The 22,238-nt window shown below is 39.4% G+C and overlaps 2 protein-coding genes across 2 annotated transcripts; both read left to right on the top strand.

The window, feature by feature from the left end:
- Positions 1-1,518: 1,518 nt before the first annotated feature.
- LOC128501212 (solute carrier family 2, facilitated glucose transporter member 11-like) lies at positions 1,519-11,270 on the top strand. Its single transcript, XM_053470616.1, has 12 exons — positions 1,519-1,674; positions 2,206-2,298; positions 2,976-3,136; positions 3,953-4,077; positions 4,756-4,885; positions 6,039-6,187; positions 7,983-8,170; positions 8,377-8,487; positions 8,645-8,746; positions 9,871-9,946; positions 10,374-10,501; positions 10,876-11,270. The coding sequence occupies exons 1-12, from the start codon at positions 1,618-1,620 to the stop codon at positions 11,074-11,076; spliced, it is 1,521 nt and encodes a 506-aa protein (XP_053326591.1). The 5' UTR covers positions 1,519-1,617; the 3' UTR covers positions 11,077-11,270.
- A 3,452-nt stretch (positions 11,271-14,722) lies between these two features.
- Positions 14,723-21,153, top strand: LOC128470924 (solute carrier family 2, facilitated glucose transporter member 11-like). Its single transcript, XM_053452808.1, has 12 exons — positions 14,723-14,746; positions 14,918-15,016; positions 15,675-15,835; positions 16,413-16,537; positions 17,133-17,262; positions 17,872-18,020; positions 18,348-18,535; positions 19,036-19,146; positions 19,617-19,718; positions 19,991-20,066; positions 20,240-20,367; positions 20,974-21,153. The coding sequence occupies exons 1-12, from the start codon at positions 14,723-14,725 to the stop codon at positions 21,151-21,153; spliced, it is 1,473 nt and encodes a 490-aa protein (XP_053308783.1).
- The last annotated feature ends 1,085 nt before the right edge of the window (positions 21,154-22,238 follow it).

The following is a 22,238-nucleotide window of genomic DNA, read 5'->3' as shown; positions in this document are numbered from 1 at the left end:
ACAAGCCTGAATTGACGTCAGAATAGTGAATAATCAAAAACTGATTACATTTCACCCTCCTGTGAGCACCATCGTGAAACAGTAACAGGATATAAAGTTACCTATTCATACGAGTTTCTCATAAAGTTAAGGTTTGAAAAGCATGGACTAATGTTTGCCTTTATTCACCATTCTATCATTCTCACAATCCGCATGATCTTTAGTTATCCATTACAGACACACATTCTTTGACATGAGGATTAGATTCTATTATTCCTTGATATGAGGATTATAACACTCCCACTCTTGTAGACCGGGCACAAGACTACGGAATTCATGTGCGGACCAGATAATGAACAAGGATGGGGAAATGGTAAGAATCAATGGTTTTTTAAGATTTCTATGGACATACCTGGAATCTAGATTTGCGGGTATGAATGAATGAGATTTGGATAATGGTGTAAATGATATCTATGTGGCGCGAACGTCGGTATTAGATGCAAGATAACAATTGGAAATGCACCCTTCTAATTTTACAGGGAATTCACGGCTAACGTTTTACTGTAGGACATGGGCATTTTAATATTACATTTAAAAGCAGCTGGTCACAACACAATATTTTACTAATTATACCACTGTACCCAGCAGGTCTCATGTCACAGTCCCCTCTCCATTTGAGCAAGAGGCTACCGTAATATACCAATAAATAAATGCAAAGGAGATGTCCTGGCATCCTTCTGTACGTTTCAAATAAGAACATGCTTTGTGGTCTGAAATAAATGATTGCACGTGATCATTAACACAATATTCAAGGTTTTTCCTTGTGCAGACCACTTCCAAAATAAAACTTAGGCAGTAGGCATCTCCAAGTTATCTTTTGGTGGCCGTAGGGAAATCTGTATTTAAGCCATAGTGAATTTAAACCAAAGTAGGAGAGCACAGTGCTATCTGGCTGGGTTATTGGGAACGGTACCTCTAAAGTTGTAGGTTGGTAACTTTTGTCCCATGGAATAAGCCCAGAGATGTGCCCCAGTAACATAGTGATGCGTAAAACAGATAATTAGAGGAATCTGATCTGTTTGTCTCTCAGTATCAGAAATTCTTTGTAACAGTGGTTATAGTGTTAAATGTTACTGTGCAGTGCCAAGTACACTGAGGGCAGACAATACACTTAGAGTACAGCCAATAGCTGGGGACAAGGTAAATACATATGGGGGGATTCTGCAATAAGGGAAAGGTTAAAAGAGTCATTTACTACCATATGTATTAAAGGGCATACGATGGCTGGTGTGCCCCTGCGGCTGAAGCATACAACTAACGCTGTGAGGGAGGGCTAGAGCAGCTTCTGTAATGAATGGAAGAGACCCAAGCAGGTGCCAGGTTTCCCCTGCACTCTATGGCGCGAGACCCAGAACGCGTGGCCGCGCATGATCGTCATTCTCCACACATTTGCCGGGTGTAGGTGACGTCGTAGCGGCCTCCGTTTCATTGAGTAAAAGCTTCCCACTGAGTTCAGGTCTGAAGGTGACGCAAGGTCACAGGTCGTGTTTGTACTGGAAGGGGGGGGCACAAGTGTCGCACCGCCAGCTGCTCGTGTCGTTTCCCGGGCTGCTCCGGTTACTAGTACCTCACCTTCGGATGAGTGATAATGATGGCGAGGAGGAGCCCGTCGGGCGCGGCACCTCCCGGACCCAGGTGAGAAAACACATGCTCTTTGCATGCCCCAAAATCCTAGGGAAAGAGAACATGCGCCCGTGACGTCACGAGGCGAGAGGCGGGTGCTGCGGGTAGCTTCGGGACTTTCAAGTGGGCGGGGCAATATTTGTTACCGCAATGTAAATACGGTTTGTCTGCAAAATAATGCGTTGGTGTGGAGCGAGGTGTTCGCCTTCTGTGCACCTCTAATGTAATTTCATTATTAAAGATCATTATTTCATTCCTGTGCGATATTTTGGCTTTTGGTAATACAAGGAAGGCTGGCAGAGCCAATAGCATTCCCCAATTGAAAATAACTGTCTGTCTACCTGTCTATCTATCATTTGAAACAAGTCGTCTATTTTTTGTGTGCTATTTTAACCCCCCAATAATATCACTCAATAATATCTCTGGGCTTCCCAGCTAATCCCCAGATTAGTGTGTGTGTGTGTGCGCGCGCAGGTGGACAACAGTAATCTAATGTATAGTGTGTTCTTTCACACCTTCATGCCTATCGTGTGTCGCTTATAGGGTCGTGTGCTCCTGTTAATGATGTGTGCCGCAGGGATTGGGGGGACATTTCAGTATGGATACAATCTCACTATCATCAATGCACCCACCATGGTGAGTAGTCATTGTAGACAATATCTAAGTGGTAAAATAAATCTTGTTAACCATTCACCGCTGTGCTTGTGCGCGGTTTGTCTTTGTACTATACTCTTGAAGCACCGTTTCCTTTTTATGTCATATAACTCTCTATTGTGTCTGGATCTTAATATATGACTAACACATACCTCCTCCAACATTTTAAGCGGCAAGATGAGCTGGGCACACTTTCTATTTTACCCAGCCCATCCAAAGTGACACTCACTTACTAGATACCTAATAAGTGAGTGGCAAAAAACCCATCAAGCTCAGGACAGAATTCTGAGTTACTTTGCTTACCACTTTTCTCCAGACGGAGAATTTTCCATTTTTATCATCCAACCATAAGCATTTAAATTAGAAACACAATTTTTAGGCATGTATTTACAGAATTATTGCCCTGTTGCGTCCCTCAAGAGCTGGAGTTGTGCACCCCGTCCGTAGACATGGAAATGTCAGTAGTGTAGGAAAGGAACAAACGCTTTATGTCAAAATAAATGTATAAGCACATTTACTGCAGTTTAAATACACATGTACATTTCATTTTAATACATGCATGCAGAGTTTTTTTTTTTTAAAGACTCCAAGTTAGGGACAAACGAGGGACACTTCTAGTAGTTCACTTTCCTCTTCCCACTACCTCCTATCTTCTGTAGCACATCCAGAAATTTGTGAACCAGACATGGCTAGAGCGCACTGGCGTGGAGCTGCAGAGTTGGGTTATCACTTTGATCTGGTCTCTTGTGGTGTCTGTGTACCCTCTAGGTGGGTTCCTGGGAGCACTGCTGGCAGGCCCGTTGGCTATAAGACTTGGAAGGTATTTTGTTTCTGTCTTTTCAATATTTTATTTTTAATAATATAAATAATAAAAAACTGGAAGGAAAAAACCTTGTAATCACAGGGGGGCTAATGTATTTCTACATTTCATACTGTAAAACAATAAGTTTTTCTTTGCAAAAATGCAAAAAAAAAAAACACATAGGAGAAGTAAATGGTTTGCAACAATTAGAGCTCTTCAAAAAATACTGCATGTAGAGCTGTTTGACTTGAACAATATGGATTGTTCTGGAACGTGGTTAAATGGGACGCCATTATTTTTGTCTTGCAGTGTTCCATTGATCCAAGAAGCCATTTGTATCTGTTCTGTTACTCCTGTGTTTCTTATGAACAGCAATCAGCCCAAAATCATGGCCCCTGTAGTTCAATAACAGCTTGATATCTGCCTGTTAGGTAGCCTTGGTGTAAAGGTTACGAATGTAGTATCAAATTATGTTGTTCTTTTCGGGAGATCCCCATTGTTATAATATTAAAAAATAATCAGTAGACTTTCAAAAACAAAGTCAGGGGGGGCATTGTGAACCAGCTTCAAGTAAATATGATCAAGGTCTGTTTAGCCAATAGGCATTAATAAGGGCATCAATCAATGAACACACAACGGTGACGTATCATCTGCTGTCCACACACATTAATTGTTTTAACCCAGGCCCGCAAATATCTCCCATTTCGTTTGTGGGCACTTGCTTTGTAGTCTTCGGCAGAATTTCTAAAAGTGTTGCACACTGTGAAGTTGTCTGCTTTTTTGACAGAATATTGTGTATTTTATACTATATGAGATTTCCACTTGTATCTGAAGGAAGAAGTCTCTGCTTCTTAACAATTCCTTCATAATGCTATCGGCAATCTTGTGTGGGTTCAGCCGGGCTGCAAGATCCTTTGAGATGATTGTGCTGGGCAGGATACTTGCTGGGATCAATTCTGGTAAGAGTATGAGGTATCAAAATGTACAATTTATCCGTCAAATATATGTCTTATGTAAACCAAATGATTGCAAACTAGGTAGACAGAGGTAGGGCTTCTTTTTTTTCAAAAGTAGTGCAAGGTCATTAGATGTCCTAAGATGAGCCGTGATTTGGAGGCCATCAGCATCTCATCCTGAAACATACCCTTGGCCTATAGTTAATGTTTGCTGCAATATGTACCAGACAGCTGTGCAGGGTGATATAGCATAGATTATGTTCTGCACTAATTTATAAATTGTGACATGCTAAATGTTAGGAAACTTTTAGAAGAAGAGTGTCACAAAGTGAGTCACCAAAAACTGCCTGCCTTCTAGAAACTACACAAACATTTATATGAGAGAAACACTTAAATACATAGGGTAGAGGCTAATAAAGTAATGCAATTTAAACATGGTATAGGCATATGGATATCTTGAATCTAGAGCAAGACCAAGGACTGATTATTTACAGCATGAAACAAATGGGCATCTGTCGTCAAGCTTTATGCTTCTATGTTCTATAGGAATGTTTATAATGCTCTGTGAAATACATTGATTAGTGCTGTTTGTTTTCTAGTTTTTCTTTTCTTTGGTGTATTGGTATACTCTTGGAAACTTGTGTGAAACAGCAATGTCTCATAAAAGATCTTCTTGTCTAGGAGTCAGCATGAACATTCAGCCTATGTATCTGGGAGAGAGTGCTCCTAAGAAGCTTCGGGGGACAGTAGCTTTGTCTTCTGCAGTTTTTACTGCGCTGGGGCTGGTGATGGGACAAGTGGTGGGACTCAGGTAAGAGACAGAGTGTGGACTAGACTGTAATGTATCCTTGTTTAGCATAAACTATGTTCTTAGACTCTTAGATTAACTATCTTGAAAACAACTGCCTTCAGTTACTTATCTGTTAAGGTGGAGACCAACAAAAGATGTGTTAATCCTAGGGAATCAATTAATGTTAGCTTTTAATTATTATTTTTTTCATTAATGCCTGAATTCATATTAGCTATGCAACAGCTCTTGCCTTGACATCAGCACATATGTTTTTTGCACAGGCTTAAATGCTATTAGCAAGTATAGAGTGTTGGCAAGGTTCCACCTAGTCACCAGCAGGAATACTTAGAATGAATGTACACATTTGTATGCTCACAAGCAGGGGAGTATTTAGAAACGACAGGGCCCCAGTGCAAAAATTGCCCTGTGGCCCCCAACTTCACCAATCAACATGTTCCACATTGCCACCTTTGCCCCAGATTGTGAGTGCCACCTTTACCCCAAGCAGCTTACCAGTGTCATCCTAACTCCCAAACACCCTTTCTGTCCCATCTTTTCCCCAGCTGTTCAGCAACTTATCTGTGCAATTTTTGCCCCAAACAACTTCTCTGTGCCATCATTGCCCCACCATTGTATATGCCACCACTCACTCTCACACTACTCATTCTAACACACATCATACATCCTCAGATACACATGCACATTCATGCTCACACACTTACACTTATACATAGGAGTCCATGCTCACATGTTGGAGAGAGTTCAAGGGGCAATGATGGGACAGACGATGACAGTCCAGGTTGGAAGTGCTTTTTTCTGAAGAATTTTGAACCGGCACAAGGAGACAGGAACAAGTGATTGCATGGTTCGCTTGGTAGAGTTGGGCCCCGCTGCAAACCCTGAGATCCCTGTAGTTAAGCCACTGCTCACAAGCCTTGTTGGGTGAGCTTGCAAGAGTAGGGCCTTCTTCTCATTTTGTATCAGTTTTTTATTGTGTGGGATTTTAAATTATTTTATTGACTTTGTTGTAACAGTGCTACGAAATCTGTTGGTACTATATAAATAAATGTAATGGGTGCGTTCACTTAATCTGAGACCTCTGGAGACATTGGTTTGTTTTCAAACTGTTTCAGTAGACTGCTTCACCAAAAGTGTTCTTTCCTTCCTACCTTAGGGAGATCCTGGGAGGCGAGGAGTCCTGGCCTCTGCTGTTGGCAAGTAATGCTGTTCCTGGCATCCTGCAGCTTGTGGTTCTTCCATGGGTTCCCGAGAGCCCTAGATATTTGTTAATTGACTTAAAGGATAAGGACTCCTGCATCTCTGGTGAGGAATGGGACATTACTGTGGTGTAAAATTAAAGTGGTAGCCAGGAACCCACTGGTGCACCCAATCTGCTTATCTGAGAATGGAACTGGGAATTATCTTACTATGTTACTTCATTACTTCATTAAATCATGTCTGGAGGTTTCCTTATATTGTATAAAGAACATAAACAAGACATTAACTCTTTATATCTGTGAGGCTTACATTGTAGCTATACCATAGTGCATTATATGATGATAGATTATAAAGTTTACCAGCACCGTATATATGTGCATGAACAGTTTGTATCCTGGTTGTCAGCATCAGCTTGTGGTTACCCTTTAAATTACATCTTGTCATCACTCCTGCCTGATGTTTTATATTTACCGTATTTGCTCGATTATAAGACGAGGTTTTTTTCAGAGCAAATGCTCTGAAAAATACCCCTCGTCTTATAATCGGGGTCGTCTTCTAATCAGACCTCAAATAGAGGTCTGATTAGGAGACTAAGATCCAGATCCCCCGCACCGCTGCAGGGGACCTGGATCCTCCTATCGTCGCCCCCCCCCCCGCACGCACGCACGCACGCACTTACCGGTGCTTCCGGAGGTGAAGTTGGCAGCGGGGGTTTGTATGCGTCCGTCGCAAATACCTTCCCCGACTGTCAGAGATCAGAGTTCCAGAGTTCCTGATCGCTGACAGCCGGGGAAGGTATTTGCGACGGACGCATACAAACCCCCGCTGCCAACTCCACCTCCTCCCGGCTGCCGCGGAATGAGACGTCAACCCGCTGCCCCGGCAATACAGCAGGAAATTGGAAGCACCGGTAAGTAAGTAAGTGTGTGTGTGTGTGTGTGTGTGTGTGTGTGTGTGTGTGTGTGTGTGTGTGTAGGGCATTTCTGGAATGCCTTACACCCCTATATGCCACTCTGGCACTTAGGGGGTTAAAAGGCATATTATGGGGCAGAGTGGCATATAGGGAGGTATAAGGCATTTCAGGAGGCAGAGTGGCGTTAAGGGGGCATTTAATAGAGCACTCTGCCTCCTGAAATGCCTTATACCTCCCTATATGCCACTCTGCCCCATAATATGCCTTTTAACCCCCTAAATGGCAGAGTGGCATATAGGGGTATAAGGCATTTCTGGAGGCAGAGTGCTCTATATAATGCCTTTTAACTCCCTTAATGCCACTCTGCCTCCTGGAATGCCTTATACCTCCCTATATGCCACTCTGCCCCATAATATGCATTTTAACCCCCTAAATGCCAGAATGGGATATAGGGGTATAAGGCATTTCTGGAGGCAGAGTGGCACATAGGGGGTTAAAAGGCATACCATGGGGCACAGTGGCATATAGAGGGTTAAAAGGCATATCATGGGCCACAGTGCCATATTGGTGTGGCAAGCCTGGGGGCAGATGTGCGTAACTGGGGGCAGGTTGGAAAATACAAGGAAATAAAAACAAAAAAAATATTTTTCTCAATCATAGCTTTTATTAAAAAAAATAGTTTACATGAATTAACATTTACTGGTAAAACTTTTTTCCTTCAGGGTCGTCTTATATTCAGGCTTTTTCTTTTTTTCCTAAGTTAATATTCAGATTTTGGGGGGTCGTCTTATAATCAGGGTCGTCTTATAATCGAGCAAATACGGTATGCTTTATTCAAAGACACATGTTCTTTGTAAAACACTTCCTCTTGCAGTGGGATCACCAGATTTATTGAGAATGTAAAATGATTGCACTGATTTGGCGCTGAATGCTAAAGACACCTAAATAATTAAATGCAGACATTTAGTAACTCAGAATGTTTTACAGCGTTGCAACAGCTGCGTGGCCACTGTGACCTAAGCAGTGAGATGGAGGAGATGTTGGCTGAACAGGCTGCCACAGAAGGCCAGAAGCCCAAAAGTCCCCTAGAACTGATACAAGAGCCATCACTAAGGTGGCAGCTGCTTGCTATTGTGGTGCTTAGCAGTGCCATGCAACTGTGCGGGAATGACTCGGTGAGACAATCTACCCCTTATCCATTCTTTTTCTACATCTTTGTTTCTAACTACATTAACGTTGTAACTGTTCTATTAGATATCACTGTGCATGTTCCCTGCACTCTATTCTCACATCCTCTTCTCGTGTCATCGCTTCTCTCTACAATCATCTTTGCTCTGTTCTAGCCACTTCTCTTTATCATATGTTATTTTGTCCCTCCTAGATGTATTTCTACGCATCCTACATATTTCAGGAAGCTGGAATCCCCAATGAAAAAATCCCATATGTTGTGATTGGCACTGGAAGCTGTGAGCTGATTACGTCAGCTACCTGTGTAAGCAGTTTTGGCCAAGAGGTCTCACAATACAATTGTCTCTGTAATAGAAGTAGAAATACTTTTTTCATATAGTGATTTGATTCATGGGTTGATATCTGATTGTTCACGTGGTATTGCTCAAGTGATGTGTGTTCTAGGTTGTATCTCATTCCAGACTCTGTTCATTGACCGTGTTGGCCGCCGAGCGCTGGTGATTGGAGGATACAGTATGATGTCAGTCTGGGCTGTAGTTTTCATGGTTGCTTTGTCTCAGCAGGTATTTTAACCATGTTCAGTAATGTAGATTAGCATTTATAAAAACTTTTCATCTCTTTTTGTTACAATAAACTTCCTTTATTTGCAGACCTGGAGGCTATTGGTGTCAGTCATGTGATATTTTGGTTGGGTTTCACTCCAAGATGATTGTTTATGTCAATTGCAGTGAAGTCTGTTCCTCCAAAGACTTTCATAAGTCAGCATCCTGCTGCAAAAACTGTTCTGTTGTTTATCATAGCAAGTATGATAAAGACAAGTATTTGTCTAGTAGATCGGTCTAAACATACAAATGGTTATTATGAAGCGGCCTGAAAACATTATGCAAAAACTAGAACTGTTTTAAAAATGAAAATAGCAAAATAGTTTTGAAAGTTTGACTAAACGTTCCCCTTTAACCCCTTAGACATACATTACATCCAAAAATGCATTCAGTAAAGCCTTTCAGGATGTACATGTACGTCCTGACTTTCTTGCAGCGGCAGGGACATCTCCCTGTCACTACATGGGAGATTAGGCTGTGTTTTGACAGCCTGGACTCCCCCCTGTCAGCAGAAGCCAGACAAGTTGTTTAGGGGCAATGATGGCACAGACTAGCTATTGAAGTTGGGGGGTCTCTGGGCAATTTTCAAACCAGGGCCCTGTGGTTTCTAGTTACACCCCTGCAGTAGGGTACCTAGTGTTATGTGCTGAACTAGCTAGTGTTAGATGAAGCAGTTTGTTACTTACCATTTCCATGGGTGTTCCTGCTTTCTGGTTTCCTCCATGTGCACAGGAGGCTGTTTCTTTTGTCTTCACAATGCTCTAGTATTGACACTCAAAGCCAGACCACGGACCAGGAGCGATGGTGTCGTCCTCCGATAATGTCAGCCGCAAAGCCACTTATTGCTGAAAATATGGCCGCAATGTTGGCCTTTTTGGCAATATATGGCTTCCATATGACGACCATACATAATTTGCATTTGTTAGATGCTGCTTGTGTGCATACAATAGCAGCTTCCAGGAACACATTAAATAAAACCAACTTTTCTCCAGTGCTATACTACACTACTATATATAAAACACTGTATGTAATGCTCAAAGAAATATATTTATTTTTCCATGGGACCTTCTTCAATGTTTTTTCAGGAGCGGGTCCATTGGATGCCATATCTCAGCATGGTCTGCATATTTGCCTACATTCTGAGTTTTGGAATCGGTCCAGGTATGTGTGTCGAGATTTTCTAGTGTCCATATCTCTATTTCCCAGATTCAGTGTTCCCTGCAATTATTGCATGTGGTTGCATGAAATTGTTTTGCACACATTTATCCTACGTGACACTCAGGACATCCTGGACAAAAAGTTTGCCTTCACCCTGATGGATGTTTGGAACGAAATTCTTGGTCCTACAGTGCTTGCCAAGGCCCATAACAAGACACTCCAATTTGCAAGAATACCTGATAATTATTCTTCCTTTATAGTTGATTGGCCCTAGTTTGGCATGAGGTAGTTGCGACTTGTTTTAATGTGTTGCATTGGTAAATGGTCTGATTCCTTCTCTGCGACAGTTTTATTTTTGACATACCTTCACAGAAGAAATGTGTATACCTGCATCAGTCACCTGTTATCTTGTCCTCCTTTTACTGCATAGCTGGGGTTACTGGCATCATGCCAGCCGAGATATTTGACCAGATGGCACGTCCAGCTGCTTACATGATCTGTGGGTCCCTTATTTGGCTCAATTTGTTTGTGATGGGACTCGCTTTCCCTTTTATTGTGGTGAGTGAAACCTGCCTACTTTATTCTTCTCATTTGTAAATTTGCTTGCTGCATTGTTGCACTGATCCTCTATCCGCATACTTTTTACGTTATTAGTGTTGCGATACCTTTAAGGAGGTATCATTTGTTTAGTATTGATTGACTGATGCAGTCAGGTGTCCAAGACATCAGAGAGCTCTAATTTTATGAGCCAACATGGCAATATCTATGTTTTCCTTATACAGCAAATCATTTTACAATATTCTGTAAAAATAATTTTACACTTCCTCTCTTTTCCTATTTCCTAATGTTCCTTAAACTACTTTCTTAACTTTGCTTGTTTATTAAAAGCCCAAATCCAGGAATCGACTATTCCAAGTTTTTATCTATTTCAGCAAGGCCTTGGTCACTTCTGCTACATCCCATTCCTCATCGTTTGTGTCACCACTGCTCTGTATGTTGGATTCTTCTTGCCAGAGACCAAAGGCAAAACTCTTCTAGAGATCACAGAGGAATTCAGACAAAGCAGAGACAAAAAACAGGAAGGGAAAATTGCCTGGAATGGACCTCAAGAGATCAAATCCACAATGCTATGACAACAACCTTAATGGAAACAGGGGGCATACATTTGGACGTCAGTGCATTCTGTGTCATCCGTCAGTGATGTATAAAACGCACAGGTTTGGTGCTGGCCTCTTGTTCTCAAGGCACTATAAACTCATCCTAAATCTTCCAATGAAAATGTTATATTTAATTGGGAGTTAACGGGTGAGGTACAAGATACCTCCATTTATCCTGCCTTTGCTGCTATGAGCCCTAAAAATGACTTGTGTACCAATAACCAGTTTTAGTTATGACTTCCAGTGTGCACCTCAGGCCTCCAAGACTGTACCTCTCACAGTAATTTATTTACAACTACCTGTCTTCCAATCCATTAAGCCAAAAGTTATTAGGAATATATTCATAGTATCTAATTGCACTTGAAACTCTGTATGTGGTCATCTTGTATTGTCTCTTCTGAAATATGAAGTCTCCAGCATGTGATAATCAGGGAATGGCTGGCAGCATTCAACCAAAGAGTGCAAACCTTGTCTGGCATTTCTTTCATTGTGCATGATCCAGTTATTTATATAACATATTTATTGTCCCATGGTGATGGCACCAAACTGTACAATGTTTAGGTTATATCAGTAAATATTTCCTGAAATGTGTAACAGACATTAATTAGTAATAGCCATGCCTGTTGTATTGTTTTCTGCTGTCACATGCTATGTGGATTTGAATGCATTTTCCAAAAATGTAGAATCCAGGTATAACCAACTATACAACTCCTGCTTGTGAATATTTTTTTGCAATCTCGTATTTGGCAAGCTTGACAATATTAGGTTATCACTGACTGTTTTGGGGAAGTTGGCTAGACACGTTTGTTACTATATAACTGAACCTTTAAAGATTCATGGATATCTGGCAGTGTGGCAATTAACCATATATGTAAGGGTGGTCTGTAAAGGGTGTACATTGTACGGGCAAACATTTTAAACTACTAAAATGTCTCAAAACAAGTCGTAGTCATTAAAGGAGTTGCTCACTGCTTTCAGTTAGATAATGATATGCAATCTGGTGCAGCTTATTTTTTTTTATTAAAACCCATTAAAAAGTTCTGACAATATATTCTTTAGTTGAACGTTCATTGGCTATTTATTATTAGTTCAAGTTTTACATTGTTAAGTCCGAGTAGAGGATTTGTATGAGAAACTGTGTGCCCACAAGGGGCAAATGCTATCAGCTGTGGTGATTACAAATAAAGTGTCCTGTTTTCCTTTTATGTGATGTATTACTGTTATCGCCTTTTATAAACAACGAATGATTAAAATATATTGCCTTCAAACACGTCCATTCTAAACTCTGTGATGTACATAAATTACTAATTGCATGTTGCATATGGAGCCTGATTGTGGGACTGTATGGAGAATCCATGTCTTGCACTATTACTGTAACACTACAAATTCACATTGTGTCAAAATTAAATGATTGTGCAATCGTTTTTTTTTTTTAATCTTGTCAATGAATACACTAATTGGATTCCAGATGGCCTGATATAAAATGTACTATTTAAAAAGCAACTAAGCTCATTTGAGTAGAGTTGCCAGGAGTATTGTGGAGTCAACTGCTTCATTTCACTTTTCATTATCAAAAGTGAGTTTGTTCAGCAAGGAGGGCTGAGCTGGCCCTCTATATTACTCAGTGAAATGGATTAGAAGAAATACATATACATTGATTTAAGTATACATTGTATAGGGCCAGCGAATCTCTTCCTATAGTAGAATTTCACTGGGACTGGACCTTCATGATGAAAAATGGTCATCTCTCCTACACACTTTCTTTAGCAAATAGACTTAACTGTTCAACCTTTAGCTTGTGCATTTTGTGTGTCAATCAACAAAATTTATAACAAGATATTTAGTTTAAGATTTTAACCTAAGGAAATAGATCTGTGCCTGAATGTAATCCCTTTGTAATCATGAAGTTGTCTCCCTTCTCCTCACCTCATCCACAATTACTCCAAGAACCAATACAGAACAATTCACAATATAATAGCAGGGTAGAGATGACTTTCAACATTAGATGGCCTGGAGATTTTCCAAATATTACCCTTACTGGATGTCACTGGTATCCCAACAGGGATTTTAAATGTTATATTTGGATGGATGTCCACATATAAGGTCAGGGAATACCGTAAAGCCGCAAAAATGTTCTTACCATGAAAGCCTGACCATTTACACTGAAACCACGAGGCTGAGGCAAAAAACGCTATTCAATGTCAGACACTGATATTTCCCAGATAATGACGTAAATTAATGAGGAGAAATAATCATGCCGATCCTGAGCTCACAGGATGGCTGATCACACGCGATACACATAAAATGGGGTTCTAGTACATTTCAATGCATTTTTACACAATTTAAGAACTGTAAAGTACAAGATTTGAGAAATGTAACAGATCGGCTTTTAATTTTCAGCTACAATGGATTGTACCAGCGTTGTGTATTTATGTTTCGTTGGTCCTATTTTGCAATGCATGCCACAGTGACAGATGTAATATTTGCTCCAAGTGATTGCTTTCTAGCATGATCTACCTAACCTAATCTGGAAGGAATGATGAGACAACTTGGTAAATTTAGCTTCTACCTGCTTTTACCCATTGCACAATGCTGAAGAATATTATGGAACTATATAAATCAATAAGTAATTTAACATGTGCATTATTAAATAGTTGTAATTGTTATGGATTCATAAGAAATAGAACTAGAAACCTATACACTGTCTATGATTTATCAATTTTTATTTTGACATTTTGTATGTTTCTAATCAGCGTCTGGGTTAGGACCCAATGCTTATTAAAGAAAAACATCATAGAAATGGTTAGACACCAACTTTTATTTACGTTACCTTAAAGGCAAATCCATCTATTATAAGTCCAACACAGTGGACCTTTCTCATCTCCAACACAGCATTATATCCCATTTAAAAGCCACTATTTCTGCAGAGATAGCAACGCTTATTAAAATCCAAGGTGGGAAATAGATCTCCTCTCACACTTTAACCACCACAGGATCCATTTGTCTTCTTACTCCTAGATGCAGAAAAGTTGTTGGCCTATCATGCAGGGAAGTAATCATTTGAATGCCATCCTAGTTAAAGGGGCAATCGTGTTACCTTATAGTACAGGAGTTGATTGATCTGAAATTCATTGTTTGAATTTTGCCTCAACAATCGTTCTGCTTACTAAACACTTTCAAGTCCTTCCTTATTAACAACCAAATATAAACCAGAAAAGGGATAATTAGTGAATGGTGAAAAGGAAACACCACATGTCCTTTAATATTTAAATGAATCTATTAGGTTTCTATTTTTCTATTTTGCATGTACCAAGTAGGTGCCAAGATGGCTTGCTGTGAAAAGTTTACATGAATTACTGATCATGGCATGTCTGTGTTGTCTTCCTAACTGGAGGTTACCGGTTCTCACAATGATTCAGGAGGTGCACAATAAAGATCCCCTGGGTAGTGATCACATGGTGCTTAAGGAGTGGCCATGTTTTATTTTGTGCGCATTTAAATGACACAAGCAGCTAATCAGAAGCCAGGAGTTAGAATTTAGCTAGAAAATGGGAGGTTTTTTCCTGGCAGCTTACCTTTTATAACCCTGGATTTCTGTGTCTTCTGAATATTACCTTTATCCATGGACTATAAACCTGCCACTGGGGTAAGCTAGGTGTTACTTTTTTCCTATTACCTTTGGTCTTAAATTAATTTCAGTTAGCGGTACTTCCTTAAGGTACTTCCTATCAGCTGAAGACAATTGGCTTCATTTATGAGTGAGTCTTTACACAAGTTGTCCAATCAAACCTAACCCATTCCCATTCTTTATTTTCAGGTACTAACCCCAAACCTTGCATTTCTTACCCTGATCTTGGGCATTGGAGGCACTTTTCAGTATGGGTTACACATCACGCTCATCAATTCTCCAGCAAAGGTAAGTTATGTAATCTTATTTTTTTTGTCTACCGCCTGTGTACAGTTACTCATTGATGGGCAGGCTCACTCTAACCTGTGTAGGTTTTGCCAGGAGAAAGTAGTAATTGAGCCAAAATAATGATAGCAAGTTATTATTTTTGGACTTTTGTCCAAATTATTCGTTTTGAATATTAAGCTTTGTTGAACTTATCTTTAAAAAGTCAAATTCGCCATAGGAAAAGAACTCAAAGCTTGAGAGGATATAATATAATAATAACCCTCAACTATGTTTGTTTTCATAAAAACAAATAAAATTTGTTTGTACATAATAATATGCACAGTGCCAAAAATATGGATAAGGGAGCAAGTTTTGTGCAAATATATTCTTGCTAATGTATAGGGTCATCCCCTCCTTCCCCCATCCTGTATAAAATTTTGAAAAACCCAATAAACTTTGGATTTTGAAAAAATGTATAGGGTCATGATCCAGTATGGGAAGACTTGTCACTGCGGGATCAATGAGTCCGAAAATGTGGCACAAATGACCATTTATTGTTTAGAATTGGAAAAATGATGTAACAATAGCTCAATGCAGAACTAGCATCAGATGATGGGGGAAGCTGCCTTATATCACCATTTGCAAATTTCTTATTTTCAAAATTTTCATATTTCCTCAGCACATCCAAGGATTTATCAACAACACGTGGTATCAGCGATATGGGACTACTCTTAACCCTGATACAGTCATGCTTTTGTGGTCTTTCATTGTGTCCGTTTACAGCATTGGAGGCTTGATTGGATCTCTGGTAGTTGGATACCTCTCCGTCACATTTGGAAGGTACAGTACATGATTTGGTTATAGGGACTTTACACAACAGAGATAGTTGGGTTTATGCATAAAATTAAAGTGCAACGTTTCAAATGTGGTCTTCTCACCATAGCAACCAATATAATTATCCAATCAGCAGGACCATTTCATTGATTACTACGATGATAAGACAGCATTTTATACCTTGGACCAGAATCACTGTTTTTACACAGCTCTCCTTAACTTTCTCAAGACTAATACACTGTAACAAGCTTTACAACAGGGATTCATTGTAATGGTCATCTGTTATTTCATATAGTGGTCCAAGAAGTTTGAACGCTTTTAGGTGGACTTATTTTAACAGAGTATAATATAGAATCAAAGAAGCTTTTAACATGTTAAAAACGTATGTGACATGACATCTACACTCCATGTTCATTTGTCTACCAAAAAGTGGTAATGCAAACATCTTCTCTGTGACCAGTATGACAGTATAAATTAATGTGTTGCTATTGTCATTTCATACATAACCCCTAAAGTGTTCACCATGATCACTACACTAAATATTAAACAGGAGCTATTAAGTTTATTCTACGCTCTCTTGCAGAAAGAAGACTCAGCTGTATAACAATGTGGTTGTTTTGTTGGGAGCTCTGCTGATGGGGATAAGTCGGACTGCCAATTCTTTTGAGATGATAATACTAGGAAGATTCCTGTATGGCATTAATGCAGGTATGTGATGCTGTTTCTGGGCTGTCAGGCAATTGCAATCAGGTCAATTGGGGGACTATCAATTATAGTAGTGTGTCTATATTAATAAGGGTACAGTAGTAGAAGCATTATGAAACACTCATCTACAGACACCAGACAAGCCAGAAGCCTTGTTTATCCCTCAGAAATCTCATGGTGCTGCCACAACCACAAGGGATTCTGGGTAGGTGCATGCAAATAAGGTCAACAATGATCACCTTTTGCCTCTATATCCACTTTATCCATGGATCCCTTGAGAGTAATTGCCCACTATACAAGACAGACTTTAGACAAAACTCGGGAAGAGGTGCAATAGCCAGATCACCACTCATGGACAGCTCATAGACACTCATCTGGCTATTGGTTAATAACATTCAAACTAAAATAATCTTTCCATTGTGCTACAAACAGTCCTAAGAAAAGAGCACTCGAGGACAGCCTCTCAATCCTGTTTCTTGCTTTGTAAACTTTAGACACACAATATTTAGGAAAAGAGAATACATTGGGAATCAAATACACTACGTTCATATTTTTACTGCTAAAACCCTAATACAAGTCTTCTATGCATGTTTTTCAGGTGTTAGTTTAAACCTCCACACAATGTATATTGGGGAATGCGCCCCCCAGAGGCTGCGTGGGATGGTCACGGTAACAGTGTGCTTCTTCATCGCATTTGGAAAATTGATGGGGTTCGTTGTAGGACTCAGGTATGTAAAAAGAGACATTCTTCAGTGATTGCTGGCCTTCTAGATTGACCTCTTCATTTCATTTTGCTGTATTACTGAGATTACACTTTAGATGCCGTCTCTTTCTTTGTCACACTTCAGCTGAATTATGTTTTAACTATGAATGTAATATTTGGTGAAACTAAGACCCATTCCACCTCCAAGTTAACAAGCAAGAAAAAGAGAGATTTATAATACAAAGAAAACAAAAGGATTTAAGAATAACCTACTATAATCTATGCTAAAGTGTAGCTGCACATGGTACCAAGAGTTTAACCTGTTGTGTCACAACAGCTCATAGACAATAAACTGGGACAAAATAGCCTGTTGTTGACCATTCTGTCTGTGGTTGCCATAATGATAATGGAATGGTTGTACAGCCATGTTTTTTTAACCATTCAGCATAATTACAAAGTGTTACATTTAAGAGCAACTGCTCTTAAACATTTAGTATTACATTATTCGATCAAACTTCAGAAAGCAGTTACTTTATTCAAATTATAGTAGCACATACTATAAAAGCAAATACATTATTTGGTTTGTGTCTCTCTATTTGTGCTTTGTATGATTTCATATTTGTTTTTATTTTAGGGAGCTTCTGGGCGCAGAGGAAATGTGGCCTTATCTAATGTCTGCAAGTGCCATCCCTGCACTCATCCAGTTAGCAACACTTCCCTTCTTTCCAGAATCTCCTCGGTACCTCCTTATTGACAAGAGTGACAAAGATGGCTGTCTTAAAGGTAACAGATTTATCTGTGTTGAGTAACTTTTCCAAGTTACCATGCCCATGTAAATTACACACAAAGGCAGTTATAGTACAAGGTCCCTTCATCTTGTAGACTTAATGTGGGATTAGCCAACCCAAAAAGGGCTTGAGGAGTGCCGTTCTTTGGATATGTTCTTTTTCTACCATAATCCCTTTGTGCTTATCAAAATGTACTGATGATATTATATTAAATTCACCTCTTGATTAAATGCTTTCATGTAGAGTCACATTCTGTGCCATCCTTTAGCATCTCTTCAAAACAAGTATGTAGATAGAACTTCATTATATATTTTTCTTCCAGCTATGCAGATGTTATGGGGCCCAGGTGACCACGGTTCAGAAATGGATGAGATGTTGGCAGAGAAGAAGGCAATAGAAGGGGAGCAGATAAAAAGTGTGAAGGATCTCTTGAGGGATCGCTCAGTTCGCTGGCAGATGATCTCACTGGTCTTGATATGCGGAGCCTGCCAGCTCATCGGCATCAATGCGGTAACATACACTCCTGAATTTTTATATTGGAATCGTAAATCTTAGTGAAATTCAATAAATGCCCAGCGTTACCTCTTGGAGGAGAAACATGTATCATGTATTATTACATGCCACTGATTTTATGGGGCAATTTTTCTGTGTTGTGCTCCCCAATCTTTTTTATTGATTTATATTTTGTATCTTTTTACCACCATAAACTGCTCTACTCCATAAAGATAAGGTAGATATTGTACTGTCTTTCTCTATAGTGAATGCTTCACATAATGTCACAAAGTTTAAAATATGACATTACAAGATTTGTAAGGTAGATAAACATTGTATGCCTTTTGAATTAATTTGGGATTATATTTTTAGGTTAGCAATGAAGGTGAAACATAACACAGTTAACATTCATTTAGAGGGCTTTTCTGAATGTAGCAGAGGTGACAGGTCCACAGCAATTGTGAGACTCCATAAATTTGTATGAAGGACTAAACATCTTTCTTTTCTTCCAATTTCAGGTCTATTTCTATGCGTATGATGTCTTCCAGAAGGCGGGAATTCCAGCCACTCAGATCCCATATATGTCACTGGGCACTGGATTTACCGAGATTCTAACCTCAATACTCTGTGTGAGTATCTGTCTGTCACTGCGTAAAAGGCTGTCTCTTTCAGAATTTACATGGGAGAGGGCTTTTTGCTCTGAGGTCAGAAAGGACCTCAGAGCATATCATTGGCATTTTCCAGAAAATTGCTTTCAGGATTTCTTTGTTACTCTATTGATTTCTTTGTTCCCAAACTAATATTCTAGAACATTTCAAAGTTATGTACAAAAAATGTTTATTTTTAGTGGAGTGGTCTGTCCAGCAGAACATTCCATTGGTTCCTATGGTAAGATCATGTTAACCAGAAGCAATTTATTTAAACCTCACTGACTCACCTTAACTACTTTTCCCTTTCCCATATTTTTCTCAGTGTCACTGTATGCAAACTAAATGCAAGTGGACCTGTATGTATTTTATTGTGTGTGGATGTATTTACACATACACATCTCACCCCACATGTGATCCTCACTCATGGACTATATACCTTCTATGTGCAGGGATCTATCATTGATCGTCTCGGCAGGAAGCTCCTACTCTGGACCAACTATGGAATGTTGGCATTGACTCTGGCACTGCTCACTACTACCCTCTCTCTGCAGGTAATTCCCCACAGTAATTTGATATCCGTATTATGGTGGCATGTTTAAAACTAAATTCATGTATATAACGCAAGTAATACATTTTCATGTAATTGTATTTTCAAGCACTAGGAGGTGTGATTAAGAGTTTATGGAGTTAAGTGTAGTACAAATGATAGTTCAAAATGTTATACAGCTTAGTTTATATTTATTCTATAATAGCTACAGAAGCTATAGGAGCATTGAGATATCAGACTGGTATAAGGGAGCTTACATTTATTTTTTTCTTGCAGGACTCCTTCTATTGGTTCCCATATGTCTCTTCCATACTCACATTCATCTTAACGCTGAGCTACGGCTTGGGTCCAGGTCAGTACATAAAAAGTTTTATATAGAAATTCTAAATACATATTTGTATAAATACTAATGCTTATTAAGTAGAAGTCACCAATCCTCATAAAAACTCTTTTGTAAGAAACGTAGTTGTGATATGTTAGCTATGTGAGCGTAGGTATCTGTAACAGTATTTTTCTGCTCTACAGGTGGCGTAAATTGCGTCCTCCCCACTGAGATGTTTATACACTCGTACAGACCAGCTGCCTACTGCTTAATTGGTGTCATGAACTGGGTTGGGCTCTTTGTTTTGTCCTTGGTTTTCCCTTTCATTGTGGTAAGTCTTAATGTCTTGTAAGTCTGACAAGTAGCTTTTAAATAAGAGTAGGAGACACAATTACAAGAAGGACCAATTTATGTAAACCAACAAACATGGTTCTCCCAAAGCTTTCCTTGGTGGTTCTTCAGAATACCCATCTGGAATTGGATTCATCCAATATAAAGTCCCTTATATAATCCCAGAGTTTCATTTTCTACGATAAGTTTCATATTGGCCTGTGGACATTGTCAGTCTTTGTACTACTGTAGAAATGTGCTGAAATCAGGCATAGTTACAGTCTATGGCAGCGTCTTTTGGGGCTTTTAAGCAAGAATCTTGCCTATTAAGCAGAATCTTGTGGTAGCTAGGCATTCTATCATAGGCTTTGTAGGATGTGTGTTTAAAATTTATATAAACTAAACTGCACGGCAATAGTGGAGATAGATAACAAGGTAAAATCTACCGATGTTCATAGCTGACAAACACAACCGTGAAGGAACCCATTGTTGCTGCTTACCAGAACACTCTTCCATTCTAGCAAAGACTGTCTACTTTTATATCATGTCCAGCAGATCCTGTACTAGAGGCTTGTTTGTTGTAATTAGTTTTTTTTTCTTCTTACAGGAAGCACTGGGACCTTTCTGCTTCATTTTCTTCTTGGTTTACTGCTTTTCTATGGCCGTGTTCACTTTCTTGGTGTTGCCGGAAACCAAAGACAGAAGCATCATGGAGATTCTGGAGTCCTTTGCGCCATTGAACTTCAGGGAACAAAAGAAAATACCTGTCTATGCAACGCAACTTTAAACTGTAACTTGTCGCCCTATCATCCTCTCATTGACAGAGGAACGGCAGGAGTGAACACTGGACTCTGCAAAAATGTGCACAATCTGTCTGAATATTAATGGCATCAGGATGAAAACTTTCTTTAATGTGTCTTCACAACCCTCCCCATCCCTCAAGTTTTCTTTTGCATGGATGTTGATATAACATATGAAACATATTACGCTTAAGGGGCAGAGGCACACAATGAAGTCATCCATAGAGTAACCTAGAGACTTCCAATGCCTGTCTTGGGGTGTGAGCTATTTGCTAGAATATTTGTATTAAAATGACACTTGTGATGTTTGTATTAACATATTTATTTTACAGTACAGTCTTTAATTTTGTAAAACCAGGTTTAGCTTGTATAGAATGTTAGGTTTGGTTATTGTATTTATAAATCACTTGTGTTCAAATCTCTTGTGTCTTCCATTATTTTTAATCCATTGAGTACAATTAACATGCTTATCAGCCAGTAGACAAATAATTAGTTAATGCTGATATCTACTTGTAATTATAGTAGTTAAACGACCTTGGTTGGCACATTATATGCCCCTTTGAGCTATAAGACATGCTTATACCAGGGATACCAGATGTCCTCTCCTTAGTGGCCCAGAGGGGTGAACTACAACATAGCACAATCTATGCCAGAGGTCATGTACTTGATTATGTCCCCACTGGATAAGATGTCATTCAAACGTATATTTTCGTTGCAATATTTCCGTCATAAATAGAATTATTTTCATTGCTACTTAACTATATCAGTTGACAAATATTATTATAACTGCAAAATCAATGATTTCTACTTAACAAAGGAGTAAAGAGACATCAAAACCAACATGAGCAAGCTTCAAAAAATATCAGCGCTTACACTACCAGCAGTATTACATTGGCAACAATCTGTGCTAACAGCGGTTAGATGTTTCCCTTTGATGTTACCAAGTGCACAGTTGTTTAGACACAGAATAAGGGAACACAGTGCTGTGATGAAATACCCTCACTTCATGTGTAAGCAAATGTAAGCAGTTGTCAATCATGTTTACAGTTAAATTCCTTACCATTGTGATTTT

Source organism: Spea bombifrons, chromosome 1 (assembly GCF_027358695.1).
Source record: "Spea bombifrons isolate aSpeBom1 chromosome 1, aSpeBom1.2.pri, whole genome shotgun sequence".
NCBI lineage: Eukaryota > Metazoa > Chordata > Amphibia > Anura > Pelobatidae > Spea > Spea bombifrons.
The sequence above is the reverse complement of the archived record's forward strand: the minus strand, read 5'-3'. Positions and strand labels throughout refer to the sequence as shown.